This window comes from Protopterus annectens, chromosome 2.part0 (assembly GCF_019279795.1).
Source record: "Protopterus annectens isolate FY-2018-M chromosome 2.part0, PAN1.0, whole genome shotgun sequence".
NCBI classification, from domain to species: Eukaryota; Metazoa; Chordata; order Ceratodontiformes; family Protopteridae; genus Protopterus; species Protopterus annectens.
This window is the reverse complement of record NC_056728.1, coordinates 628921994-628947724: the sequence shown is the minus strand read 5'-3', so window position 1 is coordinate 628947724 and position 25731 is coordinate 628921994. Positions and strand designations below refer to the sequence as shown.

Below are 25731 nucleotides of genomic sequence, written 5' to 3'. Positions count from 1 at the left end.
TTTTTGCCAGTGAAAATAACTATCTTTATATTTTCATTTAAAGGTGATCCACCATTCAGACCAACTATTGTAAAATGCTTTCATAGTAATATGAACCTTCCATAATTGAATAATTACCTCATTTCCCTTTCCAGTCCTTTCCTTTTCTTTGTATTTATTCTTTTTATACTTTTCCGTATTGTAAGTATTTTTTATTATGACATATTTCCATCCATATTGCCCAAGGGTCTGAATACCTTGTTATAATAATTTCTTCCATCCATATTGCCTAAGGGTCTGAAAAGCCTGTTATAATAGTATCTTCTTCCATTATACATATACCTTCTGAAACTATGAAGTAATCAATTTCAGTTTTTAAAGCACCCCTTCTATATGTCCATGGTTTTCTATTCCATATTATAAGTTTTCTACATTTCATTACTCCAGCCTTTTTAAATCTCTTCCTCTTTATTTTATCTTCTGCCTTACATCACAGTTAAAATACCCCATACTTATAACATGCATGTTTACAAAAGCATAATATAACATCTTTTGAAATAAATTCCCCATTTCTTTAAACATCACATAAGCATAAATAACCAATTCTATAAACCTTTTCTTGTCATGTTAAATCTACAGTTGTTAATCTTCCTATTTTTATTAATATAATATCTAAAATCTTTACCATTCTTCTGCATAGTATTGATCTTCCTGAACACTTTTATTCCCCATGTCCCACATTATTTCTTCATCTCATTTTTTTGTGTTTGCAGTCTTTCTTAGTATGTCAGAAATCTTATATCTTCTAAAATAATAATATCGATATCACATTTGTTGCACCATTCTAAAACTCCTATCCTCCTTGTTATATTCTCCATACTGTAAACATTAACTGAAAGAATCCTTAAATTATTCCTTTCTCTGTTCCTTAATTACATTTTTAAAGGATATCATCTTCCTTCTATATTGCTTTCTTTAAATTTATATGTGTTCCCCATTCCCTTTCTTCTTTAATTTTTATGTTAAAACCTTTACATTTTCTTTTTCTATCTTTTATTGTTTTACCAATGGAAGTTTATCTCCTCTTACTACTTTCTTCTTCATCACTGGCTTCCAATTCCATGTCTAATTCCCTTCCTTCATCAATTTTACTCTCTCCCTTTTTTCTCATAAATTCCATCTGTTTCTGTCTCTTCACACTTCTTTGCTTCATGTCCTGGTTTACCACATATATCACATTTCTTGTTGTTACAGTTACTTAATTAAATAGCATTCTTTCCCACAAGCAAACATGTTTTTGGTTGCCACCAATATTTTGCAACACCTTTATTGCCTTCAACATTTATAATACTTGGAATATGTAAGATTGTTTTCTTTTTCCATTTGTAAACATTTTTAATGATCTTTTAAAATCTCTCTTTTGACCTCTGTTCTGAATTGCATGTGTGTTTTCTTTTTAGTCTGTTGAAATAATGCTTTAATTACATATTCATTCCATGGATTATTATTCTGTCTTTTTTCATACTCATATAGAAATGTTTCAATACCTCGTACAGTTTCATAATAAATGTCACAGACTGTTTATTTGTTAAGCAAAATAAAAGTTTTTACCTCTTGTGTTTTCACGGCCAAGGGGAATATTAAATTGTTCCACACCTCATATTAGTTTAATTCCTGGCTCTGTTTACTTTGTATCCTTATAATGAACTTTCATTTTGGCATGTTCTCTTTTTTCTTTTCCTTCTGCCCACTTTGAGTAGTCACCACAGTTTCCACATATGTTCTCTTTGTCTGTACACTACCTTCTTCTAACCATGTTTCCATGTCCTCCTCCTGTATTTTGTCCATATTTTTCCCCATGACACAACATTCTCTAGCTTACTTTGATTAATTAAATCTTTCAATAAATCATCCCACAACCCTTCTAATTGAAGGATTGTAACTATCAACTCCTCTCTGCTTGACTGCTCTGTTTTACCAATAAGTTGCTTCTGAAACAATAATTTTGAATCGTCTATGCCTTCTATAACATCATTCTTTGAGATGGCATTCACCAACATTCCCTTTGCTGAATCCACCATCTTGCACGCTGTCCTCACATTTGCCACTGCAGTAGGAAAGGGATGTATGCATGTACTCATAGCTAGCACTTCTGTGAGTATGTAACCAATTGTATATGAAGTTCCCTGATGACCTGGCCAGACTTCCCCTAGTAGTATAAATACCCCCTCAGGGCTTTCAAGAAAAGAGGCCACCAGCCTAGTGGGATTAACCTGGTCAACAAAAGATAGATAGATAGATAGATAGATAGATAGATAGATAGATAGATAGATAGATAGATAGAGAAAATGAATTAGTTATCAGTGCTGCTTTTTACTAAGATTTTCAGCTGTATTTCTCAAAGGAGTACCCAAGGGACAGAATACCTGCCAGTTTTCTGCACTGGACTTAGAATCAGGTTCCCATCTCTCTCTCTCTCTCTCTCTCATATTTTTTGTCTCTCTGCCACCATCTCATTATCTTTATATCCTTCTCTGCTGCACAGCAGGTAGTACATATCTGCATAACAGTCTAAGCATGTTTTGTATGATGCAGAAATCTGACAAGGCAAGCACACTGAAATAAATCTGTTACCCTTGTATGGGGAGCTGCCTTTCTACACATATATGCTCTGTTTTCAAGATGGCTGTGCTTCTGAAAAAGTAAAAACAATCAACTCCACTTTTCATGGAGTATATACGCTGTTTTACTGCATATGTATGGCTTTTCAGCATGTCAGCTAAGCAGACTCAGGATTTATTGAACATTGATTCAGGATACTGTTAACTCTCCCTAAAAATGAATTATAAGCATTTGCTTTTTTGCTATGGTAATACAAATTCATTTGGTCAGTTCTAGAAATTGCTCTTTGTGTTACTATAACACATTTCTCACAATCAAACTGTAGTCTTAGTATTTCTTTTCAAGAAGTTAAGAACCACTTACCAACGTTTTTGTTGTTTTATATGTCCTAATGATATATGAATATGCTGTACACTGTACAATGTCTTAATAAATATCTAAATCCAGGGGAAAATGCAATGACTGCTGATAGATAAAGTAATGGCTTTGGATTTTCATGGTATTAAATTTGACCTTGTTTCATCAAAATAAACCCACATTAAGTACCAAATGACATAAAACATAAACTTACCACACTTTCAGAAGACTTGGGTGTCTGAAATTTTACAGCCAAAAAACTTCTTTCTCCAACCCATAACCTCTTGATGTGTTTTCTAGGTGCAAAATGAAATGAGATATCCCATTAGACTCATATTTTAGCTAAAATATATCTATTGCTCAGGCTTCTTCTTGGGAACTGAAGATGAGAATGAGTTTCATATTGTTGCATCTTCTTCTTCTGCAGCAGCAGCAGTGGTAGGTAAGCAGCTACCTCCACCTTCATACATAGTAATTTACGTTGTGATCCTGTCACACCTCTCAACTTCTAAGAGCAAGAAATCTGGACAAAGCCAAAACTAATGGGGGGGGCACAAAATCAGAAACAAAGTTTAAATATTCTTCTAATCTTAAAAAGTTTATAAAATAACAGGTTTTGCAATAGCATGCATTATTTGTAGGATATAAAGTCTGAAACCCAAATGCATGCCATTATTTAGAGATGTCAAAACTTGAAGATTTTCCAGAAACCACATATTTTATGAGAAACAGACCAAAAATAAGAGGCAAAAAATCTAGAAATTCTCAAAAAATCTGGACAGCTGAAAGGTATGGGTAGGATGGGTGTAGGGGGTCAGCCAACAATTTCCTTCTTAAGATCTTTTGCAGTTCAGCTAATGCGCACATCCTCAAGTGGTGTTGATGTAATTTATAGGAGGTATACGCACATTGTCATCTTACAGGTAACTAAACAGCATGTCTATGCCATCATTCTATGATTTTGAATGACAGCTTCTTTGATAATATCCCCATCCCTTGGAAGCATGCTACCATCAGTCCACCATGGGGTGTATCCTGTCCTAGATTACCTCTCTGGAAGGTGAGATTGACAAGACTAGACATGGGATGCATGCTGTGTGTCAAGAGAATGAGTAGCAGTCTAGTCCAATACTCATCCTAAGATGTAGTACTCTGCTTATACAATATGTTGTGTGCAAAGGCTGTGAGACTGTTAGGTAGTTAATATCACTTCATGAACTGACATTAATTAGGTGAGTATTGGAGAATGAAAATACACTACTTTATGAAGCCTACAGGCTTATGCTTCCATCTGGGATCATCATGTCTCAGGCATATGCCTATTGTGAAATGCTGTCATAGAAAACAGCCTTAGATAATACTAAAAGCTGAAACTACACAAACATCAGGTCAGTAATACTGTATAAAACAATGGACAACAGAGACCATTTACTAGACAGTATTATGAAGCACTATTAACCCATAACAGTCCAGCTCCATTCAGCAGCCAAATGTCATAAAAAACTAAAATCAAAATCCTTTTACCTTACCTATGGTGATATTTTATCCAAATAACCCATTACATGCTATGTATTTCTCTGTGAAAGAGTGCATACCTTTGAAGGAAAATATCCTGATGGCTTCATTCATACCTCCATACAGTACACTGAAAATAATGCATATACTTACTTGACCTCTTCCTTTTAATTATTATGTTACTTTTGAATTTCATGAGTTCTCATGATATTATATGGAACTCTTACTACTCAGCAATTCACTTTTTTTCTCTTTATCATTTTGCGCCTCTGCCTGCTAACCATTGCACTCTTCACTAACTGGCTAGCCCTTCTTTCCCCCATATTATGAGGGACATACTCAGTACCATTCGTAGAAGAGAGCCTCTGGAAAATGCCCTTGCTCGATTCCTGGAGTTCATAAACTCTAACGCCCTTCGACTTGTTAACGTCCCCACCAGGGGCAACAATATTTTGGATATGGTCATTACCAACATGGGTGACTGGTGCTCAACGCCCGAGATCAACTCCTCGCTTGTCATACCAGACCATAAACTAATCACCCTAGATATCCACACCCCGATCCCACCCCCACACAAAGAAACCATCGTAAAAAACTTTTCCAGAGCAAACTTCACACTTCTCAAGAATGAGGTGACTAACTTTGCAACTCCCCTGCAGATGGATAACACAGTCAAAACAGTCACGACTGCTGAATCCTACACAAATGCACTCTACAAGCACCTACATGAGGGCATAGATCATGCTATCCCAATAAAATCAAGATGCTATCCTCCAAAAAAAGGAAGCTGATCTGGTGGTCCCCTGCCATTAACAAACTTTACAACAGAAGGAAGAAACTGTTGCACAAGACAGTAAAAACCCAGGTATGGAGGAACTCACTGACAAGCCTCAGTAAGAAACTAAGGTCTCTCATAAAATCCTCTAAAGCTAACTTTGAAAGAAAAATTGACATGGCTTCCAAATACATCCACAAGGCATTCTTTAGCTATGTCAAGAATCTCTATGGCAACACACAGATCTGCACCGAGCTACAACAGAATGGCACAAAATATACAGAGCCAACTGATATTGCCAACATGTTGGCAGATAGATTCAGTGCAAACTTTACTCCCCCCTTACCCCCCAAAGGGCCTATAACTATACAAGATGGTTGTAGAGCCCCAGCAATCACAAACACACAGGTAAAAACGGCACTCTCTAAAGCCAAAAACACAGCATTCATGGGACCAGACAACATACCAGGCTGCGTCTTACATGAACTTCAAAATGAACTAGCCCCCCACCTAAAATTCATGTTCAACCACAGCCTCACCACAGGCTATATGTCCACAGAATGGCGCACAGCAATGGTTATCCCAGTCCACAAAGGAGGAACCACCACAGATCCTGTGAACTATAGACCTATTAGCCTGACAAGCCTGGTTTGCAAGGCCATGGAAAGTATCACCATGGAACTTATAAACAAAGACATATGTAACCTCCAAACTCTGGATGCTACCCAATTCGGATTTGTGAAAGGTAGGTCATGTCTCCTAAAACTGATAGACTTCTTTGAAACAGTTACTAAGGCCATAAACGAGGGCAAGGTGGTTCACACAGCCTACATGGACCTTGCTAAAGCCTTTTACACTATTCCTCATACAGGATTCATTGATAAAATCACCAGCCTTAACATAAATCCTTATGTCATGAGATGGGTGGCCATCTGGCTCATGGACAGAACCCACACGGTAAGAGTTGTTGATTCCAGATCTGACTCCAAACCAGTGACAAGTGGTGTACCCCAGGATTCAGTATTGGGACCCCTCCTGTTCGGTATATACTTCTCTGAAGTGCAAGCGAACACCAAGGGTCTATGGCTAACCAAGTTTGCAGATTACTGCAAACTGGGTGCCATTATTGATTCCTCTTCTGCCGTAGACATCCTGCAAAAGTGCCTCGCTGAGATGGACACGTGGTGTCAAAATCATGGCCTCAAACTAAATGCCAAAAAATTAATTGCTATCCCCTTTGGCAAAAACAAGGTACCCATGAATTACCAAATAGGAGGAAGTTCACTTAACACAGAAAGTGTGATAAGAGACCTTGGGACCCAAGTGGATAGTAACCTATTGTTCGATAACCACATTCCACAATGGTCAGAAAATCTTTCTATGTGGCCCACTTAATCACAAAAGGGTTCGCATCTAGAAATAAGGAGGTCACCGTTCCCCTCTACTCATCACTTATCAGACCCCTCATTAAATACAATGCCCCATTTGGGATGTGCCTCACAAGACACCTACAACAACTTGAGAGGCCCCAAAAGTTCCTCACCAAGAGGATCGCTGGCTTCAAACAATTGACCTATGCTGACTGACTCAAGAAACTCAAACTCTACTTGGTTGCATACTGCTTACTCCGAGGAGACCTCTGTCTGACATACAAAGCTATGTCAAACCCAGAATTGTTGGACATGCTCCACTTGAAGAAATCCCTCTAGTGACCTAAACCTCACCACAACAATAAATAGGACATGCTGGAGGGATAGATTTGTGTCTCAGAGACTTCCCATGCTCTGGAACAAAATTCCCATCCACGTCAAGCAGAGCTCCTCATTAGCACTATTCAAGAGAAACCTTGATAAGTGGATGAGTGATACAAAGTTCACCCCTAGGATTATGTCTGGCACTGCTTGATAGAGGGGCAGGAATTTAACAATACATGGGTGACAAAAGCCAATACACTGTTGGCTACGCTTGCTTTGGCATTCAGGCCGTTAGCCTAGTACCTACCTATGAACCTATATAGGCAGCCATGATGGCTGGTTTTGTCATTATCAGCATCCTGATAACTGAGGGTGTTACAGTGAGGACCTAACCCCCTACACTGGCATTGACATGCATACCTGCATCACTGCAATTTCTGTCTGTGTCCTTCAGTCTTTGCACAGGTGTACTTCTTTACATGTGAGGTCAGGGGCTACCATCACCAGCTCAGGTAGCTGCAGAATGCATCACTTCCAAATTGGCATCCTTTATTCCATGCTTCATGCCATCTGACCTAGAAATGTAGAGGCAACAAGCTTGTCATGGACCCAACATGCCTTCACCCAGGCTGGGCAAGCCATAGTTACTCATTTCTCATCCTGCTCTGCCTTCGTTTCTAGTATCTGAGTTGCTATTCAAACATGGGTAATCTGGGGTACAGTCAGGACTCTATCCCACATGCTGATGAGGAAACTGATCTGCCATTTGGTCCCATCCCCATCCCATGCTATGATCTGCAATTCTTCTTCAACTTCACCTATTTTCTTCTTGAGTTCTTGTTCTTCTTGAGGTGCATGATCTCTGAGTATTTCCTTGAAGTCTTGTTCTTTCTCACCAGTCAGCTTGTAGGTCTTCAGCTTAGTCTATTTTGACCTTAGAGACTTCTATGACCACCAATGAGGACTACCTTTCTCCGTCCTGTCAGATTTATGACACTTGTTTATTGAGTGTTATTTTCAATGCCTCAATTTAACTTTTTATATTAATGTGTAAAAAAAATAGCAAGTGGTGTTATTTTGCAACTCTCTGGTCTAGGGTTTAATCCTTACAGAAGGCAACTGTGTGAGTAAGATTTAAGGGATCAATTTCTTGTTTGCAATTTGTTTTCCCTAATATAGAAACATACTATCGGGCTTCTGTGTATAAAAAACAATTTATATAGGCTAGAGCAATATTATAATGCACAATGGAAGATGTTAGATACAGTTATTTGTGAAAACTCTCCATTAAAAACATTTCCTTTTGGATTAGACATTGCAAACAATAGCATGCTTTAAATCATGAAAAACATTTTAATTGACCTTCCAGTAGATTAATTAATTCAAACTATATTATTAGTATATTAGCATCATTTGCAAATGATATTTTCAAACATCCCACTATTAATATATTCTCAGTTTCACCTATGGCATATACCACTGGCTTTATAGATAATGACATTTAGAGCAAGATTGTACAGTTATAGCAGACTGATATTGTTTGTTAGTTTAACTGTTTAAATTGAGTTAATATTTTTCAGTATGTTTAAATATAAAACAGATTATACACATGGGGGTCTTGATAAATAATTAATATACTAAATATCTTAGAAAAAAAATTTAATAGCAGACACTAAAAAAAATGTTCCCAAAATGTTTAGATTATTTTCACTATTCATTAATGGAAATGGGGATATAAAAACAATATTATCTATTTTATATAAATTAATATTGCAATTAGATCTAAAAACAGACAATAATTATTGGAATTATATTAGACAATATAATCTTAAGAACTTCGATGATGCTGGTCATAAAGAATTGATATTAAAACTGGTGGGACTGACAATAATTAGAATTTACTGGAAAGTTTTCATAAGGAAATACTTATACAAAATTTTTGTTACTCCACATACAATTAACAAAATATATAATACTAAAAAGTTTGCTGGACATGGAGGAAAACTCTAACTACTGATTGTTACCATATTTTCTATACTTGTGAGAAGAATGTGAAAAACTGGGAGGATATTTAGAACTTTTTAAAAGCTTTGTGGACTGGCACATGCATAATTTTGTATTTTCTTTTAGTAACAATTCTCCAATTCTAAAATGTATAAAAGTACAAAAATATCCCTTGGTGTGGTCATTACTGGCCATTGCAAGAAAGATTATTTGAGGTAAACTAGAGTTTTTTTCTAGTATATTTGAATTCATTATTCTTGCCACTTTTGGTTTTAACAAACAAACTCTGTTATACTGAGAACAAGAGTAATACACCAAGTCTTAAATATTGGAACAAACTGGGTATGTTATTAGAGAAATATAAATAATTGTCAACTAAATGTGAATTGCAATATGTGCTAATCTAACTTATCTGATCAGTGTTTTCATTTATTTATATTTATTAATCAACAATTGCAAACATGTATGCAGTGCTATGTGTTACACATTTGAAAATTAATTAATTCAAACTATATTATTATTATATTTGCATCATTTGCAAATTATATTTTCAAACATCCCACTATTAATATATTCTCAGTTTCACCTATGGCATATACCACTGGCTTTATAGATAATGACATTTAGAGCAAGATTGTACAATTATAGCAGACTGACATTGCTTTTTAGTTTAAATGCTTAAATTGAGTTAATATTTTTCAGTATGTTTAAATATAAAACAGATTATACACATGGGGTCTTGATAAATAATTAAGATACTGAATTTCTTAGAAAAATATTTAATAGCATACACTGAAAAAAAATGTTCCCAAAATTCTTAGATTATTTCACTATTCATTAATGGAAATGGGGATATAAAAACAATATTATCTATTTTATATAAATTAATATTGCAATTAGATCTAAAAACAGACAATAATTATTGGAATTATATTAGACAATATAATCTTAAGAACTTCGATGATGTTGGTCATGAAGAATTGATATTAAAACTGGTGGGACTGACAATAATTAGAATTTACTGGATAGTATTCATAAGGTAACAATTCTCCAATTCTAAAATGTATAAATGTACAAAAATATCCCTTGATGTGGTTATTTCTGGCCATTGCAAGAAAGATTATTGCAGTAAACTAGAGTTTTCTTCTAGTGTATTTGAATTCATTATTCTTGCCACTGTTGGTTTTAACAAAGAAACTCTGTTATACTGAGAACAAGAGTAATACACCAAGTCTTAAATATTGGAACAAACTGAGTATGTTATTAGAAAAATATAAATAATTGTCAACTAAATGTGAACTACAATATGTGCCAATCTAACTTATCTGATCAGTGTTTTCATTTATTTATATTTATTAATCAACAATTGTAAACATATATGTAGTGCTATGTGTTACAAATTTTAAAATTAAAAGTTTTGAGAATAAAGAAATCACACTGCAGATAGACTCAGCTACTGGTAAATCTCATTTAAAGGCACAGATGCGGTATCATTGCATTATATACACAATGAGACATATCTACACTCATTATGAATGAATAAAATGTGTTGTGTGAGTGCACTTAGCTGGATATAAAATAAATAAATAAATAAATAAATAAACAAACAAACAAATGCAAAACTATTTAAAATGTGTATAATTATAGGGTGAACATGACTATGTAACCTATTCTAAACTGAAATTTTAGCCTTGTCAAAGTTATCATGACATTTAACCTCATCAGATGACATTGCAAATTTTTCATTAGATGTGAACCTGAGTTATGCAATGTTCTGTTGGCAAACCTGATGTATTCTGTATGAAACCAAAAGCAGAGTAGGCATCCATTTGCAAGCTAATTAAATCTGTCTGAATAGCACTATATTTATTGTAAATGCAGAAAACTGAACTTCAGAATTAATGCTCACATTTGCTCGAGATATTATCATTTGTACTGCTTGTATAAAACGTGTTCTGCACAATTATTGTTACTTGAGGTCAGTGCTGTGCATAGAGGGATGGAGCAATGACTACAAAACAGCCAACCCAGGTTTAATCAGGGGCCCATATGCTGGAATCATTGGCTAAGGAGGAAGGGAATGTTTAGGTATTGCCTGTTTGTCTCTCCTGGGGGTGTGGGTGTTAGAAATGAACTTCTACCTCATAGGCAAATATATCATTAATGACTCCCTAATGGAAATGGAAAACCTGACTGGAGGTGCCTGTTTGTAACAGGGCAGGTCTGCTTAGAATATCATCCACATGAGCAAGTGCCCCCCTCCCAAGCCACACTATTGTATGCTCTCATTTTCAGTTCTGCAAAGGCACTTACAAGTGAAGGATAGTAAATAAGTAAAGAATCAGTTGATGACTACACATGTTATGATAATTCAGTGATTGGTTGTCATCCATAAGAAAGCAGGATTACAATGGCTGGCCAAATGGATGGAAGTCAGGTGGGCCAAAAATGTACAAAAATATTTTTGCTATTTAATTACACTTGTGAATTATATGGCTTCTTACATTTTAAACTGTGCTCTGGACTGTGTTATAACAATATGGACCTTGTTGATAACCATGCACACTGGTAAAAGGCAAATACTTCTGACACAAATTGACAGTAAGGAACTTATTCTGAGCTACAGAATCACCTCTGTATGTGTAGGGTAGTTTTTTACTGAAGTGTAATAACATTGTGTCTGAAATCCTATGTCAAAAACTCAAACAACATATCTCCCAAAGAACATGACCACTGTCATGTTACTGATAACCCCTACCACTTGGCAGAATTAATCAATTAATAAAGCAGTTGATTTAATTAGTTAAAGGTTGAATGCCAACTTTATAAAAATTCAAATATGCATTTATATATTTGCATACTGAACTTACCTGTAACAGACCAAAATGTGGATTACATAGCTGACGGAAGTGCCACAAGAAAGAAAGGTTGTAATTGTCCAGGTGGCTAAAAGAAAAGAACACAAGCTTCAGAACTATGTCATCTTCATTTCTCTTTCAAAATATCAATGTTGTTAATACTGAAACTGATAAATTTATTTGTGGAATACTACAAGCAAACCCTTGTGGAAGTTGTCAGAAGTTCCCTAAAAAAGATGCTCAAATAAAACTACCAAATGTTTGTCAAAACATTTGTACCTGCAGTGAAGTCATGATAAAAGCTGGGTAAGAATCTGATAAAAGCATGCACAAGACCCCTGATAAAAGGGCGGATTCTGTAATGGGTCCAGGGATGACTTCCTGTTCAATAGTCAGACAGGAAAATAGATAGACATGGAGATAGGAAGAAGGGATGAAGAAGAGTGAAAAGAAAGGTAGACAAAGCAGTAGACTAATTGAAAGGTAGTCAGATATATAGATAGATTGACAGACAAAGAGTAAAGAGATAGACATGGAGATAGAAATGAAACGAAGAAGAGAGAAAAGAAAAAAATATATACAAATCAGTAGATAGTTTGATACACAGATGGCTAGAAAGATAGACTGATAGAGTGACAGACTGTGAGACACAAGGGGATTTCCTTGGGCGTTTTTGTACCCAACATATTCTTATTAGGTCATGATCAACATTTGTAGCACTTTTGTTATTTGTAGAAACTGAATGGCATGACTGTCAAAAAAGGAGATATCTCAAGAATTTTTCAAGAAGAGCATTTTGCTAGCAGTAATAAAACATGACTTTCTCACAAAAGCCTGAAAAGTTTAAAAATCTAGTAATCTTACAAAAGCTTGAAGAATAGCATTGATTTATCTGTCTGATTTAGTTCATGAAGAGTGGTGAAAATATGACCTTATATCACTGCTATCTCTCTTATAATTGCTATGAAGACAGTCAAGAGACATTGTCTCATTACATTGTATGTTCTGTGATCTTCATTCTGTTCAGCCAGTGTCTTCTTCTAGCTTTTTCCCGGTTAGGAGTTGCCACAGCAGATCACCTGTCCGCTCATGATTGGCAGTGGAGTATTATGGTGTTGAGTTGCCAGCCCGGCACCCAAACTTCCACAGAAGGCACACACACGCACTCACACCTAGGGCCAATTTAGTGTATAGGCCAGTGTAAAAAAGACTAAAAATGCAATAATCTCACAAAAGCCTAAAAAATGGCAGTGATCTATATGCCCGACTTACTTCACAAAGAGTGGGGAAAATATGACATCATATCACTGCTATAGCTATTATAATTGTTATGAATACAATACATAATCTCTTTACAGTTCTTAGTGTTAAGCTTGTCCTCACTGAGAAACAATGCAATTATCTGTCCATCTCTGAATGTAACTCTTTAAAGGTGAAACTGCGATGATGTCAATTAGAGAACATTTCAGATAACAGCAATGGATTTGCCTCCATTATAAAAAGCAAAAAAACAAAACAGAGGCATAGTCATATATTTTAACCACCACAGTGCCCTGTTTCTCAGCTGAAAGAACATCATCTCTTATGTTTCTTTCCTTTCTTTTGAGACTAGGCATTTCTCACAAAATCAAGAACATGTCAGAGGGTGCCATTTGCAGATGCATTTTAAATGTTAGAATAAGCAAAGTTATGAGTTGAAGGCTTACATTGATAAATGGGGTAACTATGGACAATGGAACAATCGTAGGGGTTGAGAAAGACAGTTATTAATGTACTCTGCCTTTAAGGTAAATATTATCCAATGCTAGATGCAGAACTTTTGACTTTGAATCACTATCATACACTTTATTACACAGGCTGAACGGAATGAAGATAACTGAACATATAATGCAACAATGAAATAGAACACTGAACTGCCAATACATACGGAAATGAGGTTTGTGAGAAATGACGAAGCAGTTAATACTAAAGCCTGATTTGCTTTCTCTTCACACTGCAATCCTAGACATTAGTTTCATTCCCTAAACCTACAGTAGGATTAAAATTTATTTTAATGTTAAATGGAAAATAAAGGGTGTGAAAATATATTTATTAAATGCACTGTTTAGGTACTTTTTGATTATCTACAGTCTTGCTACATTATCAAAAGTTCATCTGCGCATCATCAGAGCTACTACATTTCAGAAAATCTGCTTTTTTATGTTAGTTGCCAAAACTAAAGTAAAATGTACATACTGCAGTCACTAAATACAAATATACAAAAAAATTACATGATGCCATGGCCTATCTAAATCAATGTCCTCAGACCCAAAACTTCTCTTATACTTAACGAACTAAAGTAAAATAAAACAAATATAAAATACAACCTGCATCCTTAATCACTTCTATGTAAAAAAAAAAGTAACTTTGTACACAACATGCAGGAATACGGCCTCCATAAAATAGCACTATCCACCTAAATCAACCCAATAAAAATATAAAAAAAAATAAAACAAAACACAGACAGCAGCTAATGAAATGGAAATGGCATTATCTACAAACCAGATCCAATTCTATCTATAAACCAACTAAAAGCATAAATTAACAAATCAAAATATAACCTTCACTACAGTATTAAACTACTTGCAAAAATGAATTCATACCACAAAAACAATAAGTAAATACGTAAAGATTAAACATTAGCTCAGAACTACAATAGAAAGCACCCACCAAAAACTCCATTCATAAACATCTGCACAAACTACTACATTTGGGGGAAATACTACTCTAACAAAAAGAAAAAAAATGGATAAATGCAATAAGTCTAGGTTTGGTTTGCAATATAGGATTATGGAACTTGGCTTATAATAAGTGGGGGGAGTCATTCCCTAAATATACAGTATAAGATATCTCAAGTATCACAACAGACTCATATGTATTCCATCTATCTGTCTGTTTATCTGTCTATCTATCTATCTATCTATCTATCTATCTATCTATCTATCTATCTATCTATCTACCTATTGTGGTAAGACTTTTACTGGCAAGTGACTGTTTTTTAGCCCAACTTGAAAGTGACCTTCCCACCTTAGCAGCCGCCTTCTGCAAGAATGTGGCCACACTAAAGGCTATCAAAAATAAAATATGTCAGTCCATCACACACTTTTCCCTTGAGAACACTGCCTTGTCTCATTCTTGGTAAAGCCAACTAGTTACCATTAAACCAAATAGCAGACCTCCTACTTGGCTCACTTTTCTTCAGCCTGCTCATTTTAAAAAAACACTTTCCCATTGTAGCAAAGCTCACTACAAACGCCTCCTCCTATAACATAATTGTGTTGTCTCACAATGGCCCTACCCTACAGCCTCCTAAAACAAGCTACATTATACTAATCATACATTTTCAATTCTTGCACCTAAACTAAGGACATTTTTTCCACTTTGTATAAAAGACCCTTTCTTACTCCAAATTTAGACAATAATTCAGAACAGATTTCCTTAAAGAAGAGCTCTGAAGTGCTTTCAGGACAGTCACATATCTTATTCCTCTCAACCTTTTAAGGCACGAATTCTAGATCAAGTCAAAAATAATGGGAGACCAAGGCTTGAAGTCAAGGACAGATTTTAAGTATCGCTCTTAGAAATTTAGACAAAAGATAAAACAGCAGGTACTGCATTAGAATGCATTTTCTGAATGAATTAAAAGCCTGAAACTCAAATGCCAGCTATTGTTTAGTGACTTCAAACCTCAATTATTTGCCAGAAAATCACAAATTTTATGAGGAACAGACAAAAAACATGAGTAAAAAATTCTGGACTTTCTGTGAAAGTCTGGAGAGTTGAGAGGTAATAAATATAATCTAACCTTTCTAACTTTTCCCATGCTTTCATTTAACAGGCTCATCCCTTTCTTCCACTGCTTGGGATCGTCAAGCATGCTGGCTTTTATTGTTGCTTGTAAATACTATGTACATACAGTCCAATCCATTACTAAGTTAGGGGCCGCAGTGGTGCAGTGGTCAACCTTGTCACCTCACAGCAAGAGATTCTTTGGTTTGATTCTCGACTGGGGTGCCTTCTGTGCAGAGTCTTCATATTCATGTGGGTTTTCTGTATGTATTCCAGTTTCCTCCCACATTCCAAAGACATGCATCTGGAGCATTTTTCCGCTGAAAATAGGCTCTGTCCTAGTCCAACTTTCCTGGTCAACAAATACTAAATAAATAAGTTGACTGCAAGATCTATGAACTCCAACCCTTGTTTGTAACTGCCACATAAATACTATATAAACTTTTGTTATCTTTTTTATGAATAGTATAAAACAAATGTTTCTCTTTTTTAAATGAAGGTGTGTGTCTGAACTGTTTCTGATAAATTGGTTGTTGCTTTCATTCATATCTGTATGTGTGTGTGTGTGTGTGTGTGTGTGTGTGTGTGTGTGTGCGTGTGTGTGTGTGATTGTAATCACCTGGGTAATGTCTGACATTGATCTTTTGTTCTGCCTCTGTCATTTGCTGGTTCATACAGGCAGATTTTAATGCCTAGCTCAAGACCCGATCTTAACTTAAGCAGGAGGTGCTTAACACTTGTTAAGGTCAGTTCATGAACCACTCTAGTGCTTAATCAATTTGTCTTTTTCTGAATATCAGATTATAATCACTGCATTCCATGCACTACAAAATAATTAAAACAAGTACACATTAAAGCAGAATTAAGAAGTGAGTAACAAAAGTCAAACTGGAATTACAGGGTAATAATAATGACAGAACAAAGAACAAATGATAACCAGAATCAAGGTAACAGCTGCAAAGGCTAACTGTATAGCAATTACAACCACCTAGCTTGTTGAGGGGGAAATGTAGGTAAATGAGAATACGTGTTGCTGAGCTTATTATATCAACATATAGAGACATATAGCAGTCAAACAGACACATAAGTTTGTATAAATACAATAAGTTTTGTCCCCACCCCATATCCAACAACAGAATACTGGAGCATGGAAAAGACACGGTTTACAACAACAGACAGAAAGCTAATTTAGAAGAAATGGGTCAGTGATTCTAATGCAGTTACATTTATTTCCTTTAGAAAGCTGCTGTTTGAGAGATTTCTTGAAGTCTTGAGACTTTTTAGAATTTCTGATTGTTTCAGAAATGTTATTCCATGTGATTGGAGCAATCTTGGAGAATGCCCATTCATTCACAAAAGGATAATGTGAAAGAAGGCCTTACTAGATGCTAATGATTGAAGTTCCTGAGGGGAATGACTGTTGTCTGAAGATTAGTTTACTACAGAGAAGAGGACAATACCTTTAATTAAAGAATTTTATAAGTGAGAGAGCTAAGGAGAAATATAGCTCTAGGAGAGATAGGAAGCCAGCCATTTTTATTAATAGTAATGCAATGACAGTTTTTGCTGTTAGAAAGGTTAATGAATGTAATTTTTTTTTCATTAGACTCACGTAGAGTAGTATTCTGAGAGGAATAAAGAACATTAACAGGCAGACAACATTCTATTCAAGGAAGAAGGTTTATAGCTATGGCACACCAGGCCTCTAAGACAGTAGGTTAGAAATTATGTTTAAAACCCTTCAGATGAGAAAGAACGTTGTTGACTTTGGACTAGACTAGCTGTCCTTGTGGACCATTTTAATCATAACCAATTTCCCTCAAAGTTGGGAATCAAACCTTGTACTCTGTGTATATGTAAGGTAATCACCAGTAGCGGCCTTAGGTCAGCTGGTGCCCTAGGCAAAAGGGCACACCACACCACCCGGTGCCCCCATCCTGGTCTACCTGCACCAAATAAATACTGGAAAAGTGCCCATACTAGAGCAGCACCCAGAAGGCAGTCACCTAGTTGGCCTATGCCTAAGGCTGGCTATGGTAATCACCTTAATCATTATGCCAAACTCCAACTTTATATTAGGCTGTAAGTCTACAGTCTGTTATAGGCTGAGCCAATAAGCAGAAATCAAAATCAAGCCATATACCTTGCATCTGTGAAGTTAAAACCTTAACCATTATGCCAACCCTCCTTCTCAAATATTTTTTTGATGAATTATCCAGTTTAAGTGATTTCCCAATGGAGCTTTGATGGTGATGATGTGGACATTTTGGAGTATTTGGGTATATTAAACAGCTCAATGGTAGTTTTTTGAGGGTTAACAGATAATTGGTTATTATGAAGGCCATAACGAATAGTTTTAAAATCTTCCTCGAAGTCATAGTTAAGTATGTTTAGATTCTTACTAGCTTAGTTATGACAATATCATCAGCATACCAGATACACTTTATCTATGGAAGGTCCCTAACCAGATCATTTATGAACAGTGAGAAAAGAAGGCAACCTAGAACTGACCCATGAGGCATCCCTCTGTTAATAGCATCTGTTACTGAGGCATTGTCAGGACAGAATATTCTAAATGTTCAATTGGTAAGGTAGCTCTGAAAACACGAGTTGACAGACCAATGTCTGCTAGTTTGTTGAGTAGCAAGGAATGGTCTACAGTATCAAAAGCCCTTTTAAGAGATGTAGCACTGGTAAGCCTGTTGTGTGCCATGTCTGAATATACATGGCTGGTCAGAGAGTAGATGGCTGTCAGGGTACTATAGCTGGGGTGAAGCCCATGCTGTCTCACTGTAATGTTATACTTTATAACATATTGCTGTAAGAATGTCATACTATATAACATATTGCTGTAAGAATGTCATACTATATAACATATCGCTGTAAGAATGTCATACTTTACAACATATCGCTATAAGCATGTCATACTTTATAACATATCGCTGTAAGCATGTCATACTCTGTAACATCGCTGTAAGCACATCATACTATATAACATATCGCTATAAGCATGTCATACTATATAACACATCGCTGTAAGCATGTCATACTTTATAACATATTGCTGTAAGAATGTCATACTTTATAACATATCGCTTTAAGAATGTCATACTATATAACATATAATATACTACTGTAAGGATGTCAGACTTTATAACTTTATAGCATATAACATATCGCTGTAAGTGGGTCAGAATACAACATATAGCATCGCTGTAAGAATGTCAGACTATATAACATGCCCCACTGCTCACTCATAGACAATTTTTTCCAGAATTTTTGTAAGGGAGCACAAGTTGGATGGAAATAATTTGCCGTGGAGGGGGTGGTCACTTTGGCTAATGATATGAGCAGAGCATGACTGAAACTGTAGGGCACGAGTCAGGTAGTAAAAATTAGAATGAAAAGGTGAGTAAGGAGCTTACAGAGTACGGGGGTGTCTAATTTTAGTATTGTGGGGTGAATGCAATAGAAATTTGAATTGTATCCACAGTATATGTTTTCTAAGTTTTTTTGAATTTCAGACATTTGCTTGTTTTAGAAAGGCTCCGGAGAGTTAGGTAATCAGCCTCTGCTCCTCTGTTCATGCCAAACTATCCGACAGAACTACAAACGCGAAGTTCAATTTTACTACTGCTTTTGCTGCACTTTGACTGTATTTCACACCAACTGCTACTTTTACTTAATTTAAGAAAAGATTGGTTCTTCTGTTTTATTCTGGTGCTACAATTTATTTAAGAAAAAAACCTGTGCTGCTTTTTACTCTGTTTAATTCATGAAAACAGTATACTGCTTTTATTCTGTTGTTCCATTGCACTTCTGTTGGCTGTAGTATAGATTGGATTCAGACTGGCTGAATCCAGTTCTGTTTGTGAAATGAGCACTAAAAATCAGGACATCTTTTTTTTTAGAACCCCCCCCACACCGTACCCTCAGGAGCATACAGTAGGATTATCTAATTGAAGGTTACTGGTTCAGGGCTCAGTTTGAGCTTATTCATTGGTTCAGGTCTCGGTCTGAACTTTTTCATTGGTTTCTTTGTATTAGCTTGTTTGCACATAGTGCACCTTCACATACTGCCACACAGAGGAGGTAACTCTTGGTGATTATAGATGCAAAAGCATGAATAGACGTATTTTTGCTTAGAAGCAGATGCTATCTAGCAGAGCAGATCTTGAACAGCTCTCACTGTTCAGTGAACCACCCAACAGCGCTTTTATCTCTAACCTATCAACATCAGACCTATAGATCACCTTTTTATAGACCTCCTACCGGACACCCCATCAGACCTCTCAACCATACCAAATTCCGTGGTATTTACCAGTTTTGAGGACAAAATATTGGGGTGCCATGAATTCCCGAGTGGCCCCCTTAATTTCCGAATTTCCCGGTGTCTTTTTTTTTTTACCACTTTAAATTTATGGCTGATGTCATCACCATCACCAGCCTACTGGGGCGTGATGACATCAGCTACTGCCTGTTGGAGTGGACTTGGAGGGAAACAGCAATGGCGGCAGATGTGAATAAGTTTTGCAGAGTTTGCCTGTAAGCTTCTCTTTATTTTAGCTGTTTTATCTGCTGAGCTGGCCAAGCTTTATCTGCTATTCTGCTAGATCACAATTGTTATCTGCTGAGCATGTGCATTATAACTTTAAGTTAAGTCTGCTGTGTTGTTTGTGCACCTGCTGGCCGTTTATCTGCTTATTAGAATGGAATGCCGCTCACTCAATTATTTGCAAGCAGTAATTGTCATCTGATAATTGTTGTGCATTCATAAGTCTGTAGTACTGTGTGCATTGTAACTTAAGTCTGCCTATGCTGTTTTGTTTCTGCATGCTGGGAATGCCATGCCACTCACTCCTGCAAGCATTATAATTCCATGTCCGTTGATCATTCCTTGTTGTGCCTTGGTAGTTGTCCATTCCTTGTTGTGCCTTGGTAGTTGGTTGGTAAGTCTGTGGCGGGCCGGGCCATTTTACAGCTTATTTGCTCTTAATCTCTTGCTGTTGCAAAGTCCATGTGCTGTGCTGCCCAAGTGTTGCTTTAAAGAATATTGCTCGTTTTATGGGAGGGGTGTCTACAAGCTGCTGTTTATTAGAATTGCATGCTATGCTCATTTATCGGCAAGCAGAATAGAATGCTTTGCTTTGCTCATTGTTTTATTTTCAAGCATATTGCTCAAAGTTGCCAAGTCTCTATTTTTCTTTATTTTGTGTTTGTTGCTCAATCTCTTGCTGCTGCAAAGTCCATGTGTTGTGCTGCCCAAGTGTTGTTTTAAAGCATATTGCTCATTTTATAGGGGGGGTATCTACAAGCTGCCAATATGCTTGTTTATCGGCAAGCAAAATGGAATGCTTTGCTTATGCTGCCAAGTCTCTTTATTTTGTGTTTGTTTTGCAAGCACTACAAGTCCGGGGGGGGGGGGGGTGTATCTACAGTCTGCTGTTTATCAGAAGGCAAGTCACTTATTCGCTCATTTATCGAGTCTTGCTGCTGCTGCTGTTATATCTCTTCATGGGCGTTTTGCAAGCATTATAAGTTTGTGATCTCATCACAAGTGGTAAACAGAATGGAATGCTTTGCTTATGTTGCTGAACTCTTTATTTTGTGTTTGTTTTGCAAGCATTATAAGTGCATCTACAGGCTGCCATTTGTCAGAAAGCAAGTCACTTATTTGCGGCTGCCGTTTATCAGAAGGCAAGTCTTTATTTGCTCATTTATCAAGTCTGCCATCTATCTCTTCATGGGTGTTTTGCATTTGCAAACATTATAGTGTGTGTGTGTGTGTGTGTGTGTGTGTGTGTAATGTTCCCTTCATACCTGTAGCATGGATGTAAAACAGGACAGTGTTAGATGAAATGTTGTACTGTCATAGGTTTTATGAAAATACTGAATAAATCGAGGATGTTAATGACATAGTAGTGATCACAAAATGCAAACATAACTTGTACAGCTGCCTTTCAATTTCCCAGCATGAGACACTGGAATTTTGTCTTAAATTACGTTCTCTACATTCCTTAATTTGACGTGCAGTTGCTTTATTCTTAAATGTAATATGGATGCACTTTAATTTCTGAACTGATGCTTTTATTAAAGTTTACTATTGTATATTTGAAGTATAACTACATAACCAAGTTTTCTGTATCAACAGCTTCCAACAATTTTACTTAGCCTATTCGAGTGTCTAAATATGCACCAAACACTGCGCATGACAGGTCTTTAAGCCTTCGCTCTAATTTCCAAACTATGCTCTCCCATGCTTTCTTCCTTCAAACTAAATGTTGTTATCCCTGGTGCTAATTTAATGTCTGGTCCTGAATTATGCTAGTCTTTGTTTGAATGTCTTCATCCACCTTGTACATTCAATGCCTTTCATTTCCTACACCAGATGTCTTCTTTTACCTAGCTTTGCAACAGCATGGGAACATAACACTCAACTGTCCAGATATTTGCCTCATATTTTTGGACTGCTCCTCATAAAACTTGTGGTTTCCTGGCAAATCACTGATGACTGAAGACACTAAACGATAGAATACATTTGAACTTCAAACTTTGTATCTTTTAGAAAATACACGCTAACACAAATCGTGTAATTTTAGCAATTTTCTAAATTTATAAGAGCAATATTTAAAATATGTCCCTATTGGTAGTGTGTGTGTGTGCGCGTGTGTAAAATGGCCCAGTTAAGCATACCGGGTGGTTAGAGATAGTCGGGCTCAAACCCTGTACCTTAGATGTAAGGAGCAAGAGCCTGAATTCTCTACCCACACCAGCTGTTTGGTCTGTTCCTCTTGAAATTTGTGATTTTCTAGCAAATTATTGAGAACTGATATTCGTTAATTAATGATAGGAAGACTGAAACTTAAATGGCTATCTTCCAGGAAACGCATGGTAATATAAAACATTTTATTCTAGCAACTTTTCTAAGCTTGTACAAGCAATATTTTATTTATTTATTTATTTTATTTTATTTTATTTTACATTTGTTGACCGGGATAGTCCGACTGGATGCATGTCCATTTTCAGCGGAGGCCCGGGGAGAAGGTAATAAGCAGATGCAGCATTACATAATACCAGCATTACATATTACAAACAGATTATTTACAGAGATTACATAAGTAAGCAAGTTAAACAAGTTCCACAGGTTAAAGTTAGTCCTGAGCACAAGTCAGGATTAAATTAAATTACACAGTAAACTGGTTAACAGATTTTTACACATTCAAGTTAGCCAGGCTTGATACATTGACATAGCCAGTTAAGCAATGTGTCCCTGGTTTTAGGCCTTTGTCTCTCCCTCACCCCCAATACATTTTGGCTTTTTCCAGATTTCTTGTGCTGCATAGCTCCTCGGGGGAGGGAAGTTTAGTGCTGCTTGTAAGAAATCTGTTTGTGTTAGGAGGACAACAGATAGAATGCTTGCTTTTGATTCAGAAGGCTGAAGATTCTACTCCCACAATATGTAGATGAATTGCTGATACTGTACTGTGTCGTACTTTTAAAGGGGGGGTGGATGCTGCAGTCCTGAGAATGTCCTCTTTGGCAGAGATACCCTGTAACTCTGAACCTGTTATCAGTTTGCCATCCATTCCCTATTGCAATATTAGTAGCTTATTTTTTTAATGTAAAAGGCAATTTATCCCTTAAGGGCAATGGGCACTTTACTTGTAGATGAAACAATGAAATATAAAGTTGTTTGCTAGCAGCAACCTCTTCATTAGTTATTTATTTTATTTATTTAACATTTGTTGACCGGGAAAGTACGACTATGACAGAGCCGATTTTCAGAAGTGGCCTGGGGAGAAACGCTTCAGATGCATGTCTTTAGAATGTGGGACGAAACTGGAGTACTCGGAGGAAACCCACACAAATGTAGGGAGAACGTGCAAACTCCACACAGAAGGCACCCCAGCCAAGAATCGAACCGGAGAGTCTCTTGCTGTAAGGCAACAACGTTTAGATGACTTTTACTTCTGCAGAGATTGTGCATATTTACTGATACTGGTGGACTGTAAAAGTTTGAGTAGACTTTTATGATGGAAATGTTCTGAATTAGGCAGTTTTGTCATTATTGGTTCATGCATTTTGTTTCATTGCTTACTGGAAGATGTTCAAAACAAGCAATTTAAAACGCTCTCTAACAAGTGTACTGTATTATATAAGGAATATATTTTAATACAGTCAGAAAGGTGTATCAAAGAACATATGTATGTTTCGTGTGCAAGGGCCTATAATTTGAAAACAGCCCAAAGGTAATCTTGATCTACCATTGGCCAGATGCATTTTCTTTGAATGTGAGTTTCAATTCTGTTTCAATGAATGTGAGTTTACTTTCAAGGGCAGAGAAGTTTTAATGCTAGGTCTATTTTCATTGTGAGACTGTATTGCTTTGTTTAGCAGATGTCTCTTAGTGTTTGTGCTATAAAATGTAAAATAAAATCCAAATAATTATTGTAGAAGTAAAGCAGTATACACATTACAGTGTTTATGGTAAATGGGGTGAAATAGCCAAGTAATGGGACATTGGAATGGCTGCAGGGGGACTCTGGGGCCATATTTTGGTTGTCTGTTCTTCAGTCTGTGTTTGAAAGTTGGTATGCCACAATTCCATTGAAGTGGGCAGGGGTTACATAATTATGTATGCAAATGTTATGTTAATCAGCTTACAGATTTGTACCTATTTTTCACAAGCCTTTTTCCAGATTTTTTGATGTTTCCAGGTTGAGAGGTATGCACCCCTAAAATAGCTCCCTGCCAGATAACCCCATCTTTTTCTCCTTATCTGTGGAGATACCAGGTTCAAACCTTGCATTATTGACTGTCAGTTTCCCTCTGTTTCTCCTGCCAGCATAATTGACATGTTTTTTGAGGCAGTGTAGCAACTGCCTCATGTACACTGACAATCCCTTACTCCTAAATCACACAAGTATAGTTTGTGAGAGATACTCCTACAGTAAGACTGTGGAATCACTGCTCTCTCACACCTAAAATGGCAACACTAAACAGGTTGTCAGCTCACACACTTTGACTCCTACTTATAATATGCACCCAGCACATAAACCTTTGTATACGGAGGTACTCTCCAGAAACCTACCTTAACGCCAGAGACCTCCAAAACACAAATATGCTATACCTAACACAACACCCAAAGCACCCAATACACATAAAAATACTAGCACCAGTGTCTCTCCAAATAAGCCCTTAAGGCAATGCATATTTATTCCAAATGTTTTAGTTATAGGTAACTCTGTAGTGAGACATACTGATGCCCAACTCACTAGGTTAAACAAGGATAAGGTTATGGTCAGCTGTCTGTCTGGTGCAAGGATTCATCAGATCACACATGCACTCAAGTCTCTCAACAATAAGTACCATTATGACTCTGTCATAGTTCATGTTGGTGTGAATGACTTGAGATGTACCTCTCTAGACTATATGAAGAGAGACATGATTGAGCACTCTGAATATGTGTCCCAGGCAGGTATGTCCCTAGCTTTGAGCAGCATTTTACCCTTGCCTAGGATGATACCACAATATAAATAGAAAATGACTGACTTCAACAATTGGCTTAGTTTCTGGTGTCATTCTAAAGAGATACAGTTCCTGTCAGCCTAGGATGACATGGTAGACAGACCATGCTGCTTTTCCAGAGATGGTCTTCACCTGGCAACCCTAGGCTTTCAGTTGCTGGCTAAGGCACTTGCCTCCCCCATAATGCCTTTTTAGGCAAGGTCACAAAAACAAAATTTCTGATATGAAAATATCAAACACAAAGAAACTAAGGGCCATACTGCTAAACCCTAGGAGATTAAATCAGAAACTGCACTCTCTGGAAGCACTCCTCTCCATGGAAAATGTTGACATCTGTTCATTCACAGAAACCTGGATCAAGGCTGCAGAAAGTACCCTGGCTTTGCAAGGCTACAATGCCTTCCACACTTTCAGACCACAAACTGAAGGTGTCAGAACCAAAGAAGGTAGAGTATCTATCTTCATTAAAGATAATTACACCTCTAGACTGGTTAGATAAGATAACACTATGGAGTTACTCCAAGTCCAAACTAATGTGGGTAAGACCCCCCCCTCACGTCATAGTTACAGG

General features: G+C 36.6%; 1 protein-coding gene across 1 annotated transcript in view; it reads right to left on the bottom strand.

Moving 5' to 3' along the window:
- Positions 1-25731, bottom strand: part of LOC122793174 (stimulated by retinoic acid gene 6 protein-like) — a 953191-nt gene that overhangs the window by 215806 nt on the left and 711654 nt on the right. Inside the window, exons 11-12 of the mRNA XM_044060994.1 lie at positions 11817-11892; positions 3173-3254 (exon numbers count right to left, since the gene is read on the bottom strand). Coding sequence (XP_043916929.1) covers positions 3173-3254; positions 11817-11892 — 158 coding nt within the window. The remainder of the gene's footprint in view (positions 1-3172; positions 3255-11816; positions 11893-25731) is intronic.